Source organism: Podarcis melisellensis, assembly GCF_964234715.1.
Source record: "Podarcis melisellensis genome assembly, chromosome: 2".
Taxonomy (NCBI): domain Eukaryota; kingdom Metazoa; phylum Chordata; class Lepidosauria; order Squamata; family Lacertidae; genus Podarcis; species Podarcis melisellensis.
Window position 1 is genome coordinate 81,424,091 of NC_138529.1, and position 20,226 is coordinate 81,444,316.

Genomic DNA, 20,226 nt, shown 5'->3' on the forward strand with positions numbered 1-20,226 from the left:
CAGTGCTGTTAAGGAGCCAGACCAGGTTCCTTGCTCTACCTAATGCTGGTAATCAGGTCACACTGAACCTGCTCTCACCGCACCATGGTCTCTAGAACCACAGCCAGAAACCCTCATAGACCCTCTTGGGTCTGAGGAACTGAATGCCTTCCACAATGCCTCTCCTGCCCAACAGGACAGGGAGCATGCCAAGTGGGAGGCCCTGGAATGCTGAAAGGCCTATCTTCAGATGAGAGGGTTGGCACTTTAAAAGAATAGTTCTCCATGAGGAGACAGAGCCTTGGAGAGATGGACTGGAAGAGGAGCCTCAAAAGGACTCAGTGTGCTTCCAACCTTTGTTGGAGCAAGTAGCTCATTAGGCGTTGTCCTTGGTACTGCAACAACAAACCTGCTTTTCTCTATGGGCTCTTCTGCAGCACCAGAATTAAACAGAAAGATGTATATATATTTTACTTCTCACATGGCCAGGCTGGAGCCTTCACTGGTGCAACAGCAGGGAAGAGGAAGCAAATTACTTCCTTACTGTTATTAGTGTGTATTTGGGTGGCATTAAGCAAATATTTCCCTCTTAGACATTTGAAAACTGGTATAATTTACTTTGTATGCATTCAGGAGAACCCAAATTTTGTGACTGAGCTGAGTCACTGGCAAAAAAGTGAGGCTTCTTATTTTGATTTAAAACTAGCAGAGTGTATGACAAGAATATCTGCACGTGCCAAAATATTATCCTTTATACAACTGTTTAAGGAAATTAAGTTTGGTCCTTCTTTAAAATAGGTCCTTCTAGCTCTCTTCACTTTGTAATTGCTGCTTAACAGAAGAGGGTGATCAAAGCAGCACAAAACATTACTGATTATTGTATATGCAGTATGGTAACTTGATCTTAAAGAAAATAGTATTAAGGTTCTTCTGTTTCAATCTATTACTATACAAGACACTGCATGCAGACTATTTCATAAAATAAAGATCTAAACTCAAACATGCTTTCTTGTATTACCTTCTTCTGTTGCTATGGAGCAGTATTTAAGGAATAAAAAGAAAAGCATTACACAATGCAATAAAGTGTACAAGAAATATCCAATAAATACTCCAATACAGTTTGGAGATCACAATGATTTGTTGTACCTTGTTTAAAAGTTGATTTAAGAAGCAGAGGCTCCAGTGAAGGATCAATTTCTTCTCCAACATTTTCAAGCAGAAGTGGAGTTCCAAACTGAATGCAGTTTTCTAGAATTCTCATGTAGTCTGTGTCTGTGAATTTTATTACACTCAGCCTGTTCTCTTTTTCAGAATTTTTAATCCATTTATTTGCTTGACCCTGGGGATCAATCATTAACGGCCTGCAACATATCAGATTTTCATTTTTTTAAAAAAAGAACAAATGTTTAATAATCAATTACTGCCTACAGCAATTTACTTTTTAAAAACACATTAGACTAGTAAGGTAAGGTAAGATAAAGGACCTCTGGACCGTTAAGTCCAGTTGAATTTGACTATGGGGTGCGGCGCTCATCTCCGCTTTCAGGCCGAGGGAGCCAGCGTTTGTCTGCAGACAGCTTTTCTGGGTCATGTGGCTAGCATGACTAAACTTCTTCTGGTGCATGGGACTTCGTAATGAGTGCCAGAACACACGGAAACACCATTTACCTTCCTGCCGCATTGGTACCTATTTATCTACTCGTGGTGGTATGTTTTCGAACTGGATCTCAAAGGGAACTTTACAATAGAATCCACAGTATGGTTATATAACTAGAATCTCTGGATTCATAATCTGAATGATTTACTAGTTTATGACCACTGGGGTACACCTTTACAATATTTTTTTTTCTCAGTCTCAGAAATTGATTTGGCATTTGAGTCAGTAACTCTTTTTCCCTTCAAAGCCTACAATTGTTTTAAATTACTAGCTAAAATATTAGGTGCAGTTTTTCAGGCTTTCCCCTACTGCATCAAAATTTAACTTGCTTTGCCGCTATATGCACCTTTCTGCCTTTTTTATTCATAGGCAAACTGAGCGAAATGCAAACCAAATGCTTTTACCCTCTCTATGACATATATCATCGCTGAGGAGAATGTGATCAAAGTCAGCATCTCTCTTCAGATACCCCATGAAGTTTTACGTAATATATTTCCCCCCATATTTTGTTTCATTTCATCAACACAGTAAATCTGACATCAGGAATCACAAGACAGAGAAAGCAGTAGGAGAACACTTCAGTCTCCCACGACAGTCTATGCAAGATATCAAAGTAGCTGTCTTATTACAAAATAATTTCAGAAATAGACTGGAAAGAGAAGTTGCTGAATTGCAACTTGTTACCAAACTTAAAATCATGGAGAGACCCGGTCTGAATAGAGACATTGGATTCTTATCTCATTATACATGATAAAGCTATTTTTAGCCATCTCACCCCTTGCTTTTTCCTGTAAGACCAATTGCAGTCGTTAACAGTCGTCAACAGGTTTACCACACCTATCAGCCAATCACTCATTCCCACCACCCTTCTGAGAAATACCCCTCCCCACCCTCTCAATATATATAAGGGACTGGTGACTACTGTTTCAGCGTATCTGAAGAAGTGTGCATGCACATGAAAGCTCATGCCAATAACAAACTTAGTTGGTCTCTAAGGTGCTACTGGAAGGAATTCTTTTATTTTGTTTCGACTATGGCAGACCAACATGGCTACCCACCTGTAACAATATTTTGCCACACACACACACACATACCCCCATCAATTTTGCTGCAACTGCCCAAGGACCCTCCATCATTAGTTCCTTACTCTTGCTCTCTCCCTTGGTCCAAATTGACTGGCAGCGCATCTATACTTTGAACATTCACTTTCCAATAGCAAATACCACAGGTTGCTTGCTGTATAAAATACTGAGCAGGATGGGCCAATGGTCTTACTCAGTGTAAAGCAGCTTCCTATGTTCTATGCATACAGACTGTCATGATTATTTTTGTTTTATGTACTTGACACTTTATATTCTCAACAAGCCGTCAAAAACATATTTACATCATTTTGAGGACAATTTTAGCCATCATAAAAAGAATATTAGAAATCTGAATCAGCGTTATGGAAAGTATAAATATTACTGCATTAAGCTAATTTTAGTTTAGTTTAGCAAAATAATAGGTTTGCATTACCTACCAACGTCTAGAGTTGTTGACAATCACACCATTGTCTATAGAAAACTGATCTGTTGGAAGACCTGCAATATTCCAGGCTCTAATTTTTATTGGATCACCAAGTGTTTTACTCAGGGAGAAGCTCTCAGAACAAGGTATCTTTTTCTCCTGTAAAGACAAATAATTTTTCCCTTAATATCAAGTATTTATGAACAATTTATATAAAACCAGTTAATGGCTTGCACTGAACCTCAGTTTCTAGCAGGGCAGGTGACAGAAAACGAGGAAAGGACACAGCAGGCAATCCCAAAAATATTTTTCCAAGTCACTACAATGAGTTATATCCAATTATGCATAGTAGGCTCTTGGCTCCAGTGGAGGCTTCTCTGAATGGTAAGGAAAGGGGCAATTTTCACAAATGCCCTTGCAGCCTTCCCTGGCACCACCTCCCACCATGTTTCAAAGGGTCCCCAACCACACTGGAGCAGTGGGGGGGGGGCACAGGAGGCTGCGGAAGAGAGAATCTGCAAAAATTGGCTTCCCAGATTCCATTCACAGAAACACCTGCTGAACTCAAGAGACATCTAAGAATGGAGAATTAGCTGAATGCAACCCAACTTTTAAGAATATGTTCTGGCTAATAAGTTCTGACTTTAGAGGGTATTTCTCGAGTTGGGATTGTTTTGTTTTTGGCTAAGGCCACAAAACCACATTAAAATGCCTGAAACCTACACAAGTGTGTTTCCCTGGACTGACAAGAGTGGCCCGGGAAGTGGGGATCCTTGCATACAACTTGCCCATACATTCTTGAAAGCTGCTCCAGTTATTTATATTGTTTCCATCTGTTGACAAGTCAATCACATTTCTAGCAAAAGCATATCCAAACATTTCAGATAACACTAAATCAACAAGAAAGCAAAGTGAGAGACAAAGGATCAGGCCATGCATCCCATTATGTTGTATTCAATGTTAGTCCTTCTTACAGTAGACCCTCTGAAATAAATGGACCTAAATTAGTCATGTTCATTCTTTTTAATGGATCTACTCAAAGCAGCACTAGCAATGGATGCAACTCAAAGGGCAAGATTCAGCTAACAAGTCCTGCTAGCAGAAGCCTGCTCATAGACTTCTACAAGCACAACAGGACTTTCCCCCCATCACCTCCACCTCCCCGCCCCCAAATTGACTCAGGGGGTGTTGGGAAAGCCCCCAAAATAGTACATGGAAGAAAAAGAGGGAGAGATCATTCCATCTGGCAAGCTGAAATGTTTGCACTAATGTAACAATTGCCATAGTGCTACACTGAACTCCTATCAAAGCCATCAATAATTATTTAATCCCATTAATTTAAAAATCCCCATAAACACTTGAAACTCACCCACCATAATCAACAAAATACATTTCACTGTTCCCTGACCTGTACGTAAATATGAGATCTACTGAAAGAGCCAGCACTAGGAGAGAACTTTGTTCTGGAGATTAATAACAATACTTTAACACAGAGGTTTTCAACTTTTATGGATCCATGGCTGCCTCAACCAACTACACTCTTTCTGCAGCCCCCCTGTGGAGCTCAGGAGCCCAGTTGTGTCACCCCTTGCCTGCAGAACTGGCAGCCTCTCACCCTTTTTCAAACACCCTCCCTTGTGGAGTTTTCCCTCAGCCTCCTCTCTTCTCTCCTCTCCTTGGAAGTCCTCTGGGCAGCTGCAGATGCTACTCCTGCTCTATGAGCTGCCCCTCTGCCCCAAAGAGAGATGCTTCTTCACACTGCCCCACAGGGGGCTGGGAAGCACCCCATGGCCAGCCCCAGAGGCATCATTCGCCTGGGGAGCTTGTAGCCAGGGCTGCTGCAACAAACAGTTATGCAAGCCTTTGGGAGAAAGATGTGAGAGGGCATCAGAGGAGGGAAGGAAGGAGAGAGGGACAGAGGCCAGTGTTGTCTGCAGCATCCTGACCACCATTCAAGGCACCCCAGGGTCCCATGGCACACTGGATGAAAACTACTAGTTTCACACAATCTTACTTTACATAGCTTGCTCCAATCTTTTGCACACTCTTGTCGAAATCCAGAAGTGAAAGCACCAAGATAAGCTATCACTCCCGCTGATATCAAGACATCTCCTGTCAAATTATCATATGTGTTTTGAAGGTCATTTGCTGCATTAGACCACCTAGGGGGAAAACACAATATTAAATTAGGTAAAAAAGAATAGCCTATTTCATCAGCATTTATTCCAGTTACATGGGAGCTGCTATAAGAATTAAAAATGGCATTTGCATCTAATTCAAAAATCATGTTGTATGTTATTTAAACAATTGAAATACAGATATTTGGAGACATTTTTTACTTATGTAAGCTAACTTTTTCATTTTAAAATGTTTGTGTATTCTACTAAATATAATTTATTTTATACAACATGTGCGTCTTAAATCTAGTTCTTGCTAGAATGGGTACAGTGTATTTTCATCTGACCTTGATTTTTCTCCACCAAGTCCTCCAATAAGCTTTTCTGCTCTTTCCAGCTTTTTAGCACACAAGTCCACCTGAAATTCTAGGCGAGCTTTTTCTTCAGTTTTCTCAACAAAGGTTTGTTGCAATGCTTCCAAACGGTCTTCAACCGCTTGAAGTTCAGCTCTTTTCTGATTAAGTAATGCCATCGTTTGTGCCAACGACTGTTGTGCTTCTGCTAAACGGGCTTTCTTAGGAGCAACCACCTATTAGATACATTTAATAAAAGTTTACTAAATTTTACTAAGGGTGATAAAGTAATATTAAATGAATCTAGAAAAATACATGAAATCGGTGTATCTGGGTGGGATTTACTCTCAGGTAAGTGGGTTACATTGCTTGCTTCCATGCACCGGGCATTTGGCTAAGACTTGTGCCCTAAGAAAAATTAAGTTTTCTTTTTTAGTTAGTTTACAAGTCCCCCCCCCCCCCCAATTTAAATTTTCTGTAAACTCTGGTTACACTGGAAGTAAATTCAATGTTACTTTTTAATTTCATACTGCACCTTGGGCTTTTTTCACCCAGATGCCTATTATGGCAAATGTATACTGGCAAAAAAAAAATCATATGCAGGATTTTAAGGGGTTTTGGCAGCTAACTGGTCAGTGTGTTGTTTCCTTCTGTTTGTCTACTTGCCACTTTTGTATCCCTCCCCTCAGAGAATATATGGGCTTTCCAACTAGCTTTCCATTCACTACTGGCAAGACCAAGATCTACTCACCCTCAGTGGCAGAGGTGTAGCGGGCGGGTTGGGGTGTGGAGCTTTGCCCTGGGTGCATTTTCTGGAAGGGGCACGACCAGGCACCCCCACAACAGACTCCAGGGTGCGAGGGAGCTGCCCAGAAAGCTTCCTTATGCCCAGATGCAGCTCTGCTTCAGCTCTGCTCCCAGGTCACGTCTGACCCAGGGCGAATGGAGAGTTGGTGGCAGAGAGCTGTCGTCTCTCTCCTTGGCTGAGCTGTGTTGCACAAAGCTCCACCATAGTGGAGGGAAGCCGCCAGCTGTGACAGCTCCAACCCAGATCCACCCTGACCCAGGGGAAGAGAGGCTGCAGGCATGCGAGGTGCCCAGCTGCAGCACCTCCATCCATGGGTCAAGCCTGACCTGAGGAGCAGAGAGACCCACCCAATGGAGAGAGGAGGGTGGGTGGCTGGCTATGCTGCCACTCACTCTCCTAACTGTGGCATGCAAGTGTACCCCCTGCACTGTTTTGCAAGGAGAGCCGCAGGGTGCTCCTTCTGCACCACACCCCTCCCAGGGGTGCATCCTGCCCTGGGCAGCGTTTCTTTACACTCCACCACTGCTCAGTAGTAGAATCTTTCAGACACTTTCAGCCCATTCTAGGGTTAGTACACTTGACTTGAAAAGGATAAGACAAATCACTGAGGATACGCCTATCCATGGCTGGTAACCACTATATTTAGATGCAATATATATCAGGTGTATATGTGAGTATCCTAGAGGATAAATTAGCATTATGTAATAATTTTCAGTGTTGAGAAAAAATAAGGTAAATAATCATACCTTTGCTACTCTGTCATAAACTTCCATTGCCATAATCCATTTACATAAACCTTCTGCTGCTGAGGATGCTTTAGCCACTTTAGGGGGATCAAACTCAGGATTAGTTAGATATTCAGCACGAATCTTCTGCATCACAGATACCTATATGAAAAATACATTACATACGGTTGAATATAAATTTATATTTAGGATCCAGTAATTCAGTTTCTGCTAATGCATGCACCAAGGGAGTACATGCACAGACACACTTCCGCTTGTCCCATGTTTCCCAAGAGCATTTTTAGTTGCCCTGCTGTTTCCCCAGGAAGACCCACTGTTTACTACATTATTTATGTACGCAACCACAGCGGCTCAAATTTTGGTAGCCCAAAGTGGAAAGTGAGCGAGATCCCTAGTGAGGAAGATTGACGACTTAAGATAATAGAATTTGTGGAAGCAGCAGGTTTATCTTATATAATAAGAGAGCAAGAAGAATCTTTATTTAAAGAGGAGTGGAAATTTTTTGCTGAATATTTAGAAAATAATTGTGTACAATTAAACGCTGGTAGCATTTAGATAAATTGAACAGTATGGTAAATATCTGAAGGATGTAAAATGGAGAAACAATTAGATTGGCTATAGTAAAATATGCAGTAATGATAAGTAAAATGAACTATGAAAGGGAAAGGAGGGAAGTCAATTGTTACATGGTATTATGCAAAATGTTTATTTTGAGATGCATAAACTGAAAAGTTAATAAAAATTGATATAAAAAAAGAAAACTGGAAGGAAGGAAACCACTTTCACACTGACTCTCTAGCAAATAAGAACATACATACGAAACTTACTGGAATGTTATCCTTGTCATACTCTCTCAGATCTCTTAAGAAATTCATGTCACCCAAAAGTTTTTTGCTAGGTCCCCAGTAGTCTAAAATCTTTAAAAGAAAGTTAAAGCAGTATGTAAAATATTTCAACACAAAAGAAAATACGAAAATACACAATATTCTAAAGAGCTAGTCAGATATTAATTAACAATCTAATTCACATTTTCCATGAGATTTTGAATAGTATGATGGAAGATGAAGCTTCCTGCATGAGGAAGTAAAACATCTATGCTTGAAGATCAAAAATATTCCCTTTATACATCCTAGGAATTTTGTAATTAGATATTTGTTGTTCTACTGTCAGCTTTTTTACCTTTCCTCCAATCCCCGACGGATCTGCAACTTTTTCAGGTTTTATGTCCTTCATGACACAGATGGCAGCCATAACAAGTTTAACACCAGATGGTGGATTCTTCATTGATTTCACAATTGTAATATCTGAAGGCTAGAATGAAATAGATTGTTGACTTCTATTACAGTATATAATGCCTTAAAACATGATATATTAAAACAAAATCAGTCTTCATGTTGTGCACATAGACGCACTGCAACTAAGCCACACCATGTTGAATTTTTCACCTATATCTAGGATTTACCTAATAATATGATAAATCAACATATAACATAAATAAGTCAGCATATAGCGGCTGGAATCTTTTGAAATCCATGGTCCAATGACTTCATTTTTATCTTCAGATATTAAAATATGAGCAGGCACAAGAGTAGAGCTAAGCTGAACCCTTTACAAGAAGTTAACTCTACAAATTGCTGATACATTAATCACCCAGGCTTCCCCATCACCACCACCACCATCATGCAAACAACAGGCCTGGATGGCAATGTCTGATCCAGACAGAAGGGACCAAAGGGTTAAAGTCCTCTATCTCACACACCAGTGTCCTGAACAAGAATGGAATCTTCATGCTGATTATGTGGGGGAGAAAAAAATATTGTATTTGAGGGCAAACCTAGTGATTAACATAACCTGCAGTTTGAATATGACTGGCAATGGCTCTCCAGGGCTTTAGGGAGAGGTTTTTCCAAACACAGGCTACCTGATCCTTGAACTGAAAATGTCAGGGAATGAAAAGGGACCTTCTATGTGCAAAGTATGTACTCTACTGCTAAGCTTTGGGACCTCCCCTTCAATTCATCCATATCAAAATAATGCTATTCCAGGTCATGCTCTTATTCTATTTACAGTCATACCTCGGGTTACAGACGCTGTGGGTTGTGCGATTTTGGGTTATGCACCGCGTTGAACCAAGAAGTAGCAAAATGGGTTATTTCTGGGTTTTGGCACTAACGCATGCGCAGAAGTGCTAAATTGCGCTTTGTGCATGCGCAGAAGTGCCGAATCGCAACCCGCGCATGTGCTGCTGTGGGTTGCGGGCACTGTGGGTTGCGGGCGCTGCGGGTTGCGGGCGCTGCGGGTTGTGGACATGCTTCCCACACAGATCATGTTTGCAACCCAAGCTTCCACTGTATTTAACTTGCCTTCAGTGTATCAAGTGCAGACAATGCTGCCTCTAGGGCAGGAATGGCCTCTGCAAGATCACTTTCACATTCATTCTTCAGTGCTGTGGCTTCTGTTGCTTTTTCTGTAGCAAGCTCTTCATCTATTTTAACAGTTTTGCTTTTTGCTTCAACTTCTGCAGATTCTTTCTCAATTATCTAAAGAAAGAAGACATGAAATGAAATGTTCCATGTAGTAGAATAGTCCTGTAGAGCTCCAACAGATTTCTTTGTTAATTTATTCAGAAAAGCTATTATTTTAGAAAAGATGAATTGATGTTATAAAGGACAACTTTACATAAAATTCTAAGCCCTGATTCCAATCAGCTGATATAATACAGCGAGAGGCACATTTTGTAGTTACACCCTCCCTGGGGTGCAGTGTGGCAGAGTGAAATTATTACAAAAAGGGCCACAGCTGGTATTTCAATAAAAGTGCATGTGTGTGTAGAAATCTCGACCTAACCTGTTAATTAACAAATAGCATACTGGATTGCAACTGGCCTGAAATAAAGCAAATTGAACATTCCCCAGCTGCCCTTTGCTAGATGCCCAGTTAAGCTACACCAGCAACATTTAGACCACTGTGTGCACTGCAGCATTGACACATCTTTAGGAGCAGAAACATTACCTTCATCATATTTGCATTGTCCACTTTAGCCTGCTCCAACTTAGGCTGCAAATCAACTAATTCTTGCTTCATTTCACCAACCTAAAATGAAGAGCAATTTTCCATGAGTTGTTTTAAAGTATGGCATGTGGGGGGTGGGGTGGAGATAAATGAAGCATTTAAATGTGTCATTAAGAAATACTTACTTAGGGGGAAGTCCCACTGAACGCAATGGGCCTTACTGAACAAACATTGGATAGTGCCATAAGCAAAGTATTATAAGGCAACATGATTGATTCATTCATTTGAAAGATGAAAAAAAGAAGAGAGTGCAGAATATAATATGCTCTAAAGATAGAATAAAACTAATTTCAACACAATCAACATGTTTTAGGAATGAAACACAGAGCACACAGAAACAAATAAATGAAAACAAAGGGCAAAACAAACCAGGCTACCTGCTGTGTTTTCTCTAAGTTGTGGTTTGTTTTAGTGCAACTATGGTTGCACCACACCACACTTCCTGAGCTTCACCCCTTCCTTCTTGCTCTTGTTAAGCATAAGCAACAATCTGTTTTGGGAAGCCTGGGAAGCTGCAGTGCCCCACCCACTTCTCCTCACCACCCTTCTGGATAGTTGGGATTCTGGACTACACTGCAGAGAATAGTATCAGTGTTTCTGACCAGCATCAGAGAAATAATATGGTATGGTTTGGCTGTTGCCCAGAGCAGCTGAAAAGCGGCATGGACATAGTAATTAGGGCGATGATGTGTTGAGCTTATGCCAATACTTGAACAAATCACAGCTTCACACTACATGAAAACCAGGCATGGGTAAGCAACCTTAGTTACAATGGACATACCTGAGATTCAGCGAAAGCTAGTTTATCTAAGCCATTAGTATATCTTTTCTTTGCTTTCATGACATTATCTCGGTTCTGAGTCAAAAGTTGTTGGAAGGAAGCAATAAGTTCAAGATAGGAGGTAGGAGTAACGTAATTATGTCGTCCCAATTGGTTCAAAAATCTGTGGAATGAGAAAGAAATATTTCACTCTACCAGGTATTAAAACAGAAGGATCTATTTGTTTCATTGAGCATCTGATATTACCTGAATATTTGTCAAACTTTGCAAGGTTATGATACTAAGTGCTTTTTCAGACAATCATTTTTTCTAGAAATGCAGTTGTGTTACTTACTGATCGTGCAATTTCCAAGTGTCTTCCTCCATTCCCCCCCTTAAATCTGTAAGGCTTCCTCTTCCCTTATTACTAGTGGGGTAAATATTATTTTCAGTTTTGAATAAGGATGGTGAGACTGTTGTACAAAGACAAACTGGGAAAGCTATAACAGAATGACTCACTAGCAAAACCTATTCCATCAGTTAGCTAAGGGTCAAACTAGATATGACATGGAGGATCTGTGAACAGAATCTTGTGTTGTTGTTTTTTAATTTATTCTCCATTCCTACCTGAGGTGGTGCATGGGAGAAGCAAACACATCGGCCCATTTACCTATTTATTCTCCTATGAAGCTGAGATTTGCCATGAAAAGGAAAATACACAAATATCATGTGTGTGTGAGAGAGGCTGAGATCTAAATCAGGAATATGGGGAGGAGGGAGGCAACACTCCAGCATCATAATATTTATCTGAATCTCTCCATCTCTTTGCTTAAAAAAATAATGCAAGAGATCCCATTCACATACCTCATGCTTCTAATTTGATCCTGAGTTGAGGATGAGGCTCTTGCTACTCATAGTCTATTTACTCTGGGTAAAGTCAAATCATATAAATGAGATAATCTAAAGCTGCCTTACATAATGTGTTCAAGCATTACTTCTAAAATATTTTGTTTATTTCTGTACTAAATTTTAATTTTGTTTAGCAATATTATTTTAATATTATTGATCAGAAACATTAAAACTTTTCTCTTCCCTTCTAGTATTTCCCTCTTTCTCCTTTTATTTACAACAGCTTGCTTTATGAATATATTTTAGAAAGACCACCTTTCAGAAAGGGACAACACAGAAGTATGGAAGTGTTTACAGATGGGAACAGCTTCCTGACGTTCATTGTCTGTGAGCTCAAGCCTTTCCAAAAATTTAATAGCCACACGTTCAAGAGCATCTTCAGGCCATGGCTGGAAAACATAAGAATAGAAACACTACTTGTGATATTCTCTTCATTATTAAGCATAGCACAGCATATTTGAGTATGTCCCCAGCAGCAGTTCCTCATGAAATCTGCTGCTAGTAGTTCGGGAAAGGAGGAATGGTTCATATTATTTTCCTGCAAGTCAATGTCTGCACTCCACTTTCTAGATTTCTTATTCCCCTGACAAACAAGCTGCAGAAGTCAACATAAATCTTCTTTTTCTAGTACCACCTTACCCCTTCAACCAGCATCCCCCACTGCCTTTTCCTGACTGCATCCTAGTTTTTCCTGTGTATTTCCAGGCATATTTTAAGAACAACTCTTACATAGGTTTTAACCTCTTCTAAACTTAGCCTACTATAAGCATGCTGTTTATTGATTTTAAGATTTTTTGTAAACATGCTAATTCCCTTTTGATATAATCAGATTTACTTCTGATTTATCTCTGTTGTCTGTGTTAACTCTTGGGGTGCCAAACTCTGGAGTGCATCCAACTCTCAACAGCAAAAGATCCCCAGAGTTGAATGTCAGATTGCCTGTGAATGGCACACTTTATAATACAAACCAGTGTGCTTTGAGACAATTTGCTGTGGAGGGAGTTTTTAGTTTTTTGCTTTTACAAAAGCAGCCTTACATTTATAGCACAAGTTCCCCCCAATTCACTGTGACCTGGTAACAGATGTACATGGTACTTACAAAGCTGGATTACTCTCTATGGGAGGAGGCATACGTAATTCTTGCAACGTGAGAAAACATGTAAGAGAGGCAAAAGCAAGCTTCCATAGGCCAGACTATATTGAGGAAGCTATATTGACGTCTCAGTACATAAGTACCTATCATATTTAAGTACCTGGAACCAGTCAATAGTACAGCAGTTGATGAGAGATGGGAACTGTCTGAGTCGGTTGCGAAAAGCATCTCCAATTGGGCTGAAGGCTACCACAACATGCAAATTGTCTTTGCAGCGGTTCACAAAGAAAGCAAATAAAGCCAAGGGACTGAGCTCTTCATGCTTACTGCCTGCCTGGGCTACTGCACGAACACCCTAAAGGATAATAAATGTACCAAAAAGAATTACAAAAATTCTAAAACGTGATTCTGAAAAGTAATAAAAAATTAGTATAATCTATGCAGGATAAGACAAAGAAATTATATTTCTAATTGTGAGTTAGATATCAGCAATCTTTGTTAATATGCAAGAAAATCATGCCTGTTAAACTAGTTTATAAGACTTAGCTCCTAATCAGATGTAATGACCTCATTATGAGCATAAGAAATATTCCTCTTTAATGCTTAATCTTTAAAAGGGAAATAGCACATAGCAATTAAAAATAATCAGCTACTCGTGTTAGAAAAGCAGATGGTTGTAGTCAGCTAAGTCCTTCTTAAAAAAGATCCATTTAAATTAATAGTTTGAACTGAATTCTAAGCAGTAGGATTACATATTTTTTAAAAGCAATGTTTATTTTAATTGTAACATTATACTTTACAAGAAGTAGTAAATCATGCATTTCTCATCATAGCACCTCCATAACTTCTTGCTTTTCATCAGCTGCAAAAAGGTTGGGGACTTCTCCAGTGTTTAGCACACTATCAACATCTTCTAAAAATCCTTCTTCCTTAATTTGGGTGTCTGTGATCAGAAATACAGTCTTCAAGCCCTTCACACCTGCACTCCTCAAGAGATTCTAAAAGCAACAACAAATATTTAAGTACAATAAATGTACTTAAATGTATTCAATAAATGCTTGCATAAAAATATATATATTCCTGGGTGCACATCCTAATGAAATGTGTTGCGTACGCCTATGCTAGGTGTACAGAAATGTTTGATTTGTGTAAAAAACAGAACAGTGAAATGAGAAGTTGATTGGTAAATCTTCTGATGGTGATGGTTGGTCCTCTTCCCTGCTGCAAGAATCAGTTGTCTTTTGAGTGGAAAGGACATCCCAGTTACCTGCCAGGGGAAGAGCAAGAGCTGTGGGGAGGTTTATTCCCTTCAAGCAGAAGTTCATAGTTATGAATGGTTTTTAACTACCTGGCTTTAAGAAGTTTAATTCTTGCCTTTACTGTTCTGTTCAGGACAGGAATTGCTGGAGCAAGTTGCTCTTGCATTTAATCCCCTTTTAATAGCACTCAGGTTCAGGACTGCTGATACAACATGGGAAACGGGCATGTAAACTCCACTCCTCACACTGTACTGCTCAGATTGGAGTCCACCCCCCACTATTTTCCCACAACCAATTCATTCTTCCTGCTAGAAATCACTTTGGGTAGAAAGGGAGACTGCATCTTCCTGCGAGTTTTCCTAGGCTCCCAACTTGTAAAGTTACAGTTCGCATCCAATAAATAAGACAGCATTGAGCAATATAAAGCTTATTGATTCCAGACTAACGCCAGCATATATAAATCTTTACCTTCAGATCGTCCCTCCACTCATTCATTCCATAGCTCTTAGAGATCTCTGGTTGGAATATATTCATTTTTGCCATAGATGTAGCTAAACGCGTCATGGACTGACGCCCACTTCCTCCCATTCCAACAAGTAAGGCATTACCTCCTGACTGCTTGAGCACACGGCATATGCGAGACAAATGTTCTAGCACATACCTATCACAAAAAAATATATACATCGTTATTAAAAACAAAGATCACAAAACTAGTGCTTTTAGTTATACAGACTCCCAGAGGGTATTCTCATTTGTCTCACTCTTTGGATAATCCCTCACCTTGGCTTAAGCGGGCAGCACTAACCCTTTGCTATAGTTCATGGGCATAGCTAGGATTTATGTTGGGGGGGGAGGGGGAAGAATCTCAGTTAGTTAAGTATTTATTATTGTCCGGGAGGAAATCACCTTTATGTCCAGGAAAATCTGACTTCTATGTCGGAAGTGCAAATTTTCCTCTGGGCAAAAATTAAAAAAAACTCAAAAAACTCAACAATTTTTCTGTCTGGATTTGAAATATGGTATTGACTTATTATATTTCACTGGGCTATCCGATTCAGACTGTATGACCTTAGGGAGCATGGAAGGGAGTTTCACTACTCTCTCTCTCTACTATTTGACGTTTAGAAGACATCTGAAGGCAGCCTTGTTTAGGGAAGTTTTTAATGACCGATGCTTTAATGTATTTTAATGTATTTTTAATCCCCCGTTGGAAGCCGCTAGAGTGGCTGGGGAAACCCAGCCAGATGGGTAGGGTATAAGTAATAAATTGTTGTTGTTGCTGTTGTTACTACTAATACTACTACTCTGGATTAAGACTTTTTGGCCAGATCATGAAAGATTGCTGTCACCTTATAAGTTGTAGGAGTAGGTGTCTCCTCAGGTGCATTTAAATTTAAAGCAAACACACTGTGGATATTTGAGAGGATATTTACTAAGACTTTTCACAGTAATGCATGTGTATACCACCAGCTGTGGCCTTTTTGAAACAGCTGACATGTTTCAGCAGGTTGTACAAATAGTTGGTGAGAATCAACAAGTCAGTTGATTAAGTTCTGCCTGGATCATCTTAAGTAAAATTCTGTGTGGAAGCACCCTAAGAAGCAGCCCCAGATACCACAGTTCTATAATAATCTATACAAACCCTAAGAAAAAGTACCACATAAATCATTATAAATAAATAAATAAAGTATGCACCTGAAAATTACTAGGTTCATTCTTGTTTTATGAGTTTGGTTATATTCATCCAAACACAAATCCACAACATCACTAAACATTTGTACACTTGGAATTTCAAAATAAAGTCTTTCATCTCCTTCAAGATCTGGATTCATGTAGTCTCCAAACAACAGATTTCTCATATCTTCCTCAGTTACCTATTGGCAGAAAATAAATAGAATATAGTCTACAACAGAGCAGTTAGTGTGTCAGACTTGGGCCTGGGAGGCCAGGGTTCAAATCCCCACTCAGCCATTAAGCTTACTGGGTGACCTTGGGCCAGCCACTGCCACTCAGCCTAACCTACCTCACAAGGTTGTTGTGGAGCTTAAACGAGTAGGGAAAGAACTATGCAAGCCACCGTGGGTGCTTTGGAGGAAAAGATAGGATACAAATGCAATAAACAAATAAGAAGCCAGTGTGGTGTAGTGGTTAAGAGCGGTAGTCTTGTAATCTGGTGAATGGGGTTCACTTCCCCGCTCCTCCACATGCAGCTGCTGGGTGACCATGGGCTAGTCACACTTTTCTGAAGTCTCTCAGTCCCACTCACCTCACAGAGTGTTTTTTGGGGGGAGGAAGGGAAAGGATAATGTTAGCCGCTTTGAGACTCCTTCAGGTGGTGATAAAGCAGGATATCAAATCCAAATGTCTTAACAACCTATTTTAAGAAGGTAATAAAGGCCCCGTTATAACATAGGCGCCTTTTAAAAACTAGAATATTTATTGTAGCAGAAGTTTTTGTGGACTAAAACACACTTCCAATCCTCAATTGGAGTGCACGAATGCTATCCACAGGAGAGAGAGAGAGAGAGAAATTGTAACCCAATTGGAATGTGGTGGCAACTGTTGCTAAGGAGCCAGTGATGGCAGAGGACAGTTGCAGAGGCCGACAGTCACTTTGGAGAAAAAAAACGTTGGCACCTAAGGGATCCAAAATAAAATAAATAATAATAATAATAATAAAAACATTGCCTGCAGTCAATTAGAGGAAGCAAGGGAATGGGAAGGAAAGTGAAAGTAGGACCTAAACGGGAAAGGTTTGCTTCTTTGTTGTTGTTTTTCCTGAGCAGAGATCAGAAAAGAAACGAGGAAAGTTTGAAAACGGACATGTACACAATACTATAAAGTGAAAGGATATTGGATGGAACTGAAAAGGAGTAGAAATGAAGTACTGTTAAAGGTAAAACCACTTAGCTGACAGAGAAGATCAGAGAGAGCTGGGAGAAAATGACCTGATCCGTCAGGCAGGAGAGAGAAAACTGAAGGGGACTGAGCCTGCCTCCCAGAGTTCATTGCTCTCCTGCCTCCGTCACATGAGGGGAGTCAAAACCCAACCCATTTGGGTTCTCAGTAACCGTATCAAATTGTAAGAGGCATCAGTCTTAAATATATACAGAAAAAGCAAACGGCACATTCACAATAGCAGTTATTCCTCTTTTCATTTTTTTATTTTCTTAACATTATACAATTATATATATTTGCTGTTTCAGTCGTTGACATTTTGCATCTGGCCTCAAGGGCAGAGGCAACCCAGCTGTGATGTTTTGGTAATATAAATATATGGGACACATATGATCTCAAATAAATATATTTATTTACTTATTTATTTGTGTCAACCAAAACATCTATTATTTTATAATTGTGTGTGTTGTGTGTCTGTGTGTTGTTGAAATAACTGGACATGAGCAGGAGTTAATTTCCTTCAGTAGAATAAATCACCCCATAGGTGAAATAATCACAGATGCAAGCTTAGCCAAGTCAGTTGCTATGACAACGGCGCAGTGCCATGACTATATCTGTGACAAATGCATGTCAGCTCAGCAGTGTGTCTGTCTGTTAGTTAGCGTTACTTATCTGGTGTTGCATCCTGAATTGCTAGACTTATTTACAGCAATTGTATCTATATGTACATAAATAATATCAGTGTTTTCCTAATTCCCCAATAGACAAGATTGCTTTTTGCACATGGAATGATACAAGGCGGTATGGTTTTGCTCTGGTTCTAATAAAACTAGTCAGGCAGAAATAGGCATGAATATGGGAGAGAAAAAGAGAGTGATCATCTTGTAATAAACAATATGAATACTCACTGGTGCATTTCCTTGTCTCAGATGTGAAAACACTGCATCAAATGATTCTTTGAAATGTTCTTTCACAATATCCTTCATTAGTTTGAAGAGCCAAGCTCTATCAGTGTCATCCACAAGGCGGTCATAAAATACTCGAAATACTTCATGTACAAAAAGACGCACCATTGTATGCTTGTTTACAACTGAATCCTTCTTGATGAGCAAGCAGCCTAGGATAACTCGTGCAAAGTCACGCAGATTGAATGTATAATGGGATTTGGCTGGTGTTGGTAACAGGTTGTCCATGGCCTTCTTATATACCTTGAAGATTGAAAGAAAAATTAACAAAACTATTTAAATTAAGTTTTGTACTTAAACACTTTTCATACTTAGGGCACACAGATGTTTCTTGCACTCTTGGTTTAGTACATGTAGAATATTTCCCTGAAAAAAATGTGAATGCAGAATCTAAAAGAAAAACTGCATTGTTGTTGCTCTGCACTTGGGACAATGTCCACACTGACCATAAATGAGCTACAATGAAAGGGAAGGACCACAGAAGACTGGATGCTGAATAAGAGCATCAGATTCCTGAATATCCTCTATGCTGACACATCCTTAAATTGCTGCAAGATTGATGTCAGAAAACAGCCGAAATGTCAGTACTGGAGCCTCTATAGCTGTGTATAATATATGAAGAACTGAATAATACTACATGACATTAAGTTGAACAATATCAGTATTGCAGATTGAACTATAGAAGGAAAGCAGTCGTCACAATGGCTTAATGCTAGGCTATCTGATGGACTATATTCTCCCATATGAACCTGCCCAGGTTCTGAGATATTCTGGGTAGGACATTCTCTCATTCCCTCCACCTCACAGGCAGATTTGGTAGGTGGGGAGGAGAAGGGATTCTCAGCGGTTGCTCTCAGACATTGGCATTCGCTTCCTAGAGAGGTCAGACTGCCTTGAGATCCTTCCACTGGCAGCAGAAACATGAAGAACAAACTAAAGGAGAAAGTAGCAAAGCATTAGAAACTATTCCCCCTTGGAAACAAGCCAGGAATAGGCAGATAGATGGACTAACCATCCTTAACTATGGACTAACCATCCTTAAATGGTTAGTCCATAGTTAGGCTAATTAATCTGTAACAGTAAAAAGCACTTTGAGTCAAGAAAAGGAGTTTTAATTGCACGTGCAGACATACACATGTCTAATATCTGAACTGCCCTCTGAAATCTTAATTTCAGAAGCCTTTTCATGTGCCTTTCTTTAAAAAAAAAAAAACACCAGCTATGTGCCTTTCAGAACTGGAAGTCACCTATATATTCTGCCTGTGCAGGTAAACCAGAAATGTAGTGTATATATTGGCATCGTACCTCCATAGTGCCACTGACAATTTGGTTTCCAACTGTGAAGTATTCTGGGATAAATTCATTTGCTCTGAGGTAGAAAGATACAACAGTAGAGAAAATCTGGACCATTGTTTCATCACTAAAGGTATTAATCGTGCAAATGTTGAAGTGTCTCAGAAAACGAGGTGTGACTGGATTCCTTCCACCACCTGGTGGACCCATGGCAGCCATCAACTGTATTTCAACTAATACAATTTTATTTGTATCTTTTAGGTCATACCTTCAAAAGAAATGGAAGTATGATCATCAGACAATTATAAATAGAACAGTACTTCTGCACTTGGAAATCTCTCATGTACAGTATCATGGGGTTTGTATTCTGCAGCAATAATTATATGAACACATTACATTAACATAGGGTACCTCCTTTACATTTATGACTAATTTCAGCAAGAACAACAAAAGAACCTTAGATGAAGATGAAAATTAGAGATGGACACTCTGAATATCAGTAGTCTGGGACTTACAAATAAAGTTTTGGCCAATGTTCACAAATCTAGTTTACTAATGCATTGCATAAAAGCAAACTGATAAAATGACACTTTTCTTTTAACTATGTACATAAAAATAATTTAGTCTGAATAGTTACCAGATGCCGTGGTCAAAAAACTGTCTCAGAAGTTCAATAGGAGGCTGTGCTCCATACTGTTCTAATGCAGGCATATTCATGTCATCCACAAAGATTATACACTTCTTTCCCATAGGTGGGCCAAATATTCCTTTCCGTCTCTTGTCGAGTCTGGCCATGATAATGTTCTAAAAT

General features: G+C 39.6%; 1 protein-coding gene and 1 long non-coding RNA gene across 3 annotated transcripts in view; one reads left to right on the forward strand and one right to left on the reverse strand.

Annotated features, from left to right (window-relative positions):
• The window catches only part of DNAH12 (dynein axonemal heavy chain 12), a 101,204-nt gene that overhangs the window by 20,015 nt on the left and 60,963 nt on the right, over nt 1-20,226 (reverse strand). The window contains exons 39-56 of one of the 2 annotated variants that reach the window (XM_081899979.1): nt 20,053-20,219; nt 19,428-19,683; nt 18,066-18,365; nt 15,955-16,133; nt 14,728-14,920; nt 13,837-13,998; nt 13,161-13,355; nt 12,163-12,296; nt 11,020-11,182; nt 10,179-10,259; nt 9,530-9,706; nt 8,346-8,477; nt 7,994-8,083; nt 7,167-7,307; nt 5,607-5,848; nt 5,157-5,304; nt 3,156-3,301; nt 1,126-1,340 (exon numbers count right to left, since the gene is read on the reverse strand). In XM_081899979.1, coding sequence (XP_081756105.1) covers nt 1,126-1,340; nt 3,156-3,301; nt 5,157-5,304; nt 5,607-5,848; nt 7,167-7,307; nt 7,994-8,083; nt 8,346-8,477; nt 9,530-9,706; nt 10,179-10,259; nt 11,020-11,182; nt 12,163-12,296; nt 13,161-13,355; nt 13,837-13,998; nt 14,728-14,920; nt 15,955-16,133; nt 18,066-18,365; nt 19,428-19,683; nt 20,053-20,219 — 3,121 coding nt within the window. The remainder of the gene's footprint in view (nt 1-1,125; nt 1,341-3,155; nt 3,302-5,156; nt 5,305-5,606; nt 5,849-7,166; nt 7,308-7,993; nt 8,084-8,345; nt 8,478-9,529; nt 9,707-10,178; nt 10,260-11,019; nt 11,183-12,162; nt 12,297-13,160; nt 13,356-13,836; nt 13,999-14,727; nt 14,921-15,954; nt 16,134-18,065; nt 18,366-19,427; nt 19,684-20,052; nt 20,220-20,226) is intronic. The other variant, XM_081899980.1, reaches the window with a different exon arrangement.
• LOC309363658 lies at nt 16,564-19,958 on the forward strand. Its single transcript, XR_014165521.1, has 2 exons — nt 16,564-16,646; nt 19,677-19,958. It is a non-coding gene; the product is annotated as an uncharacterized lncRNA (long non-coding RNA).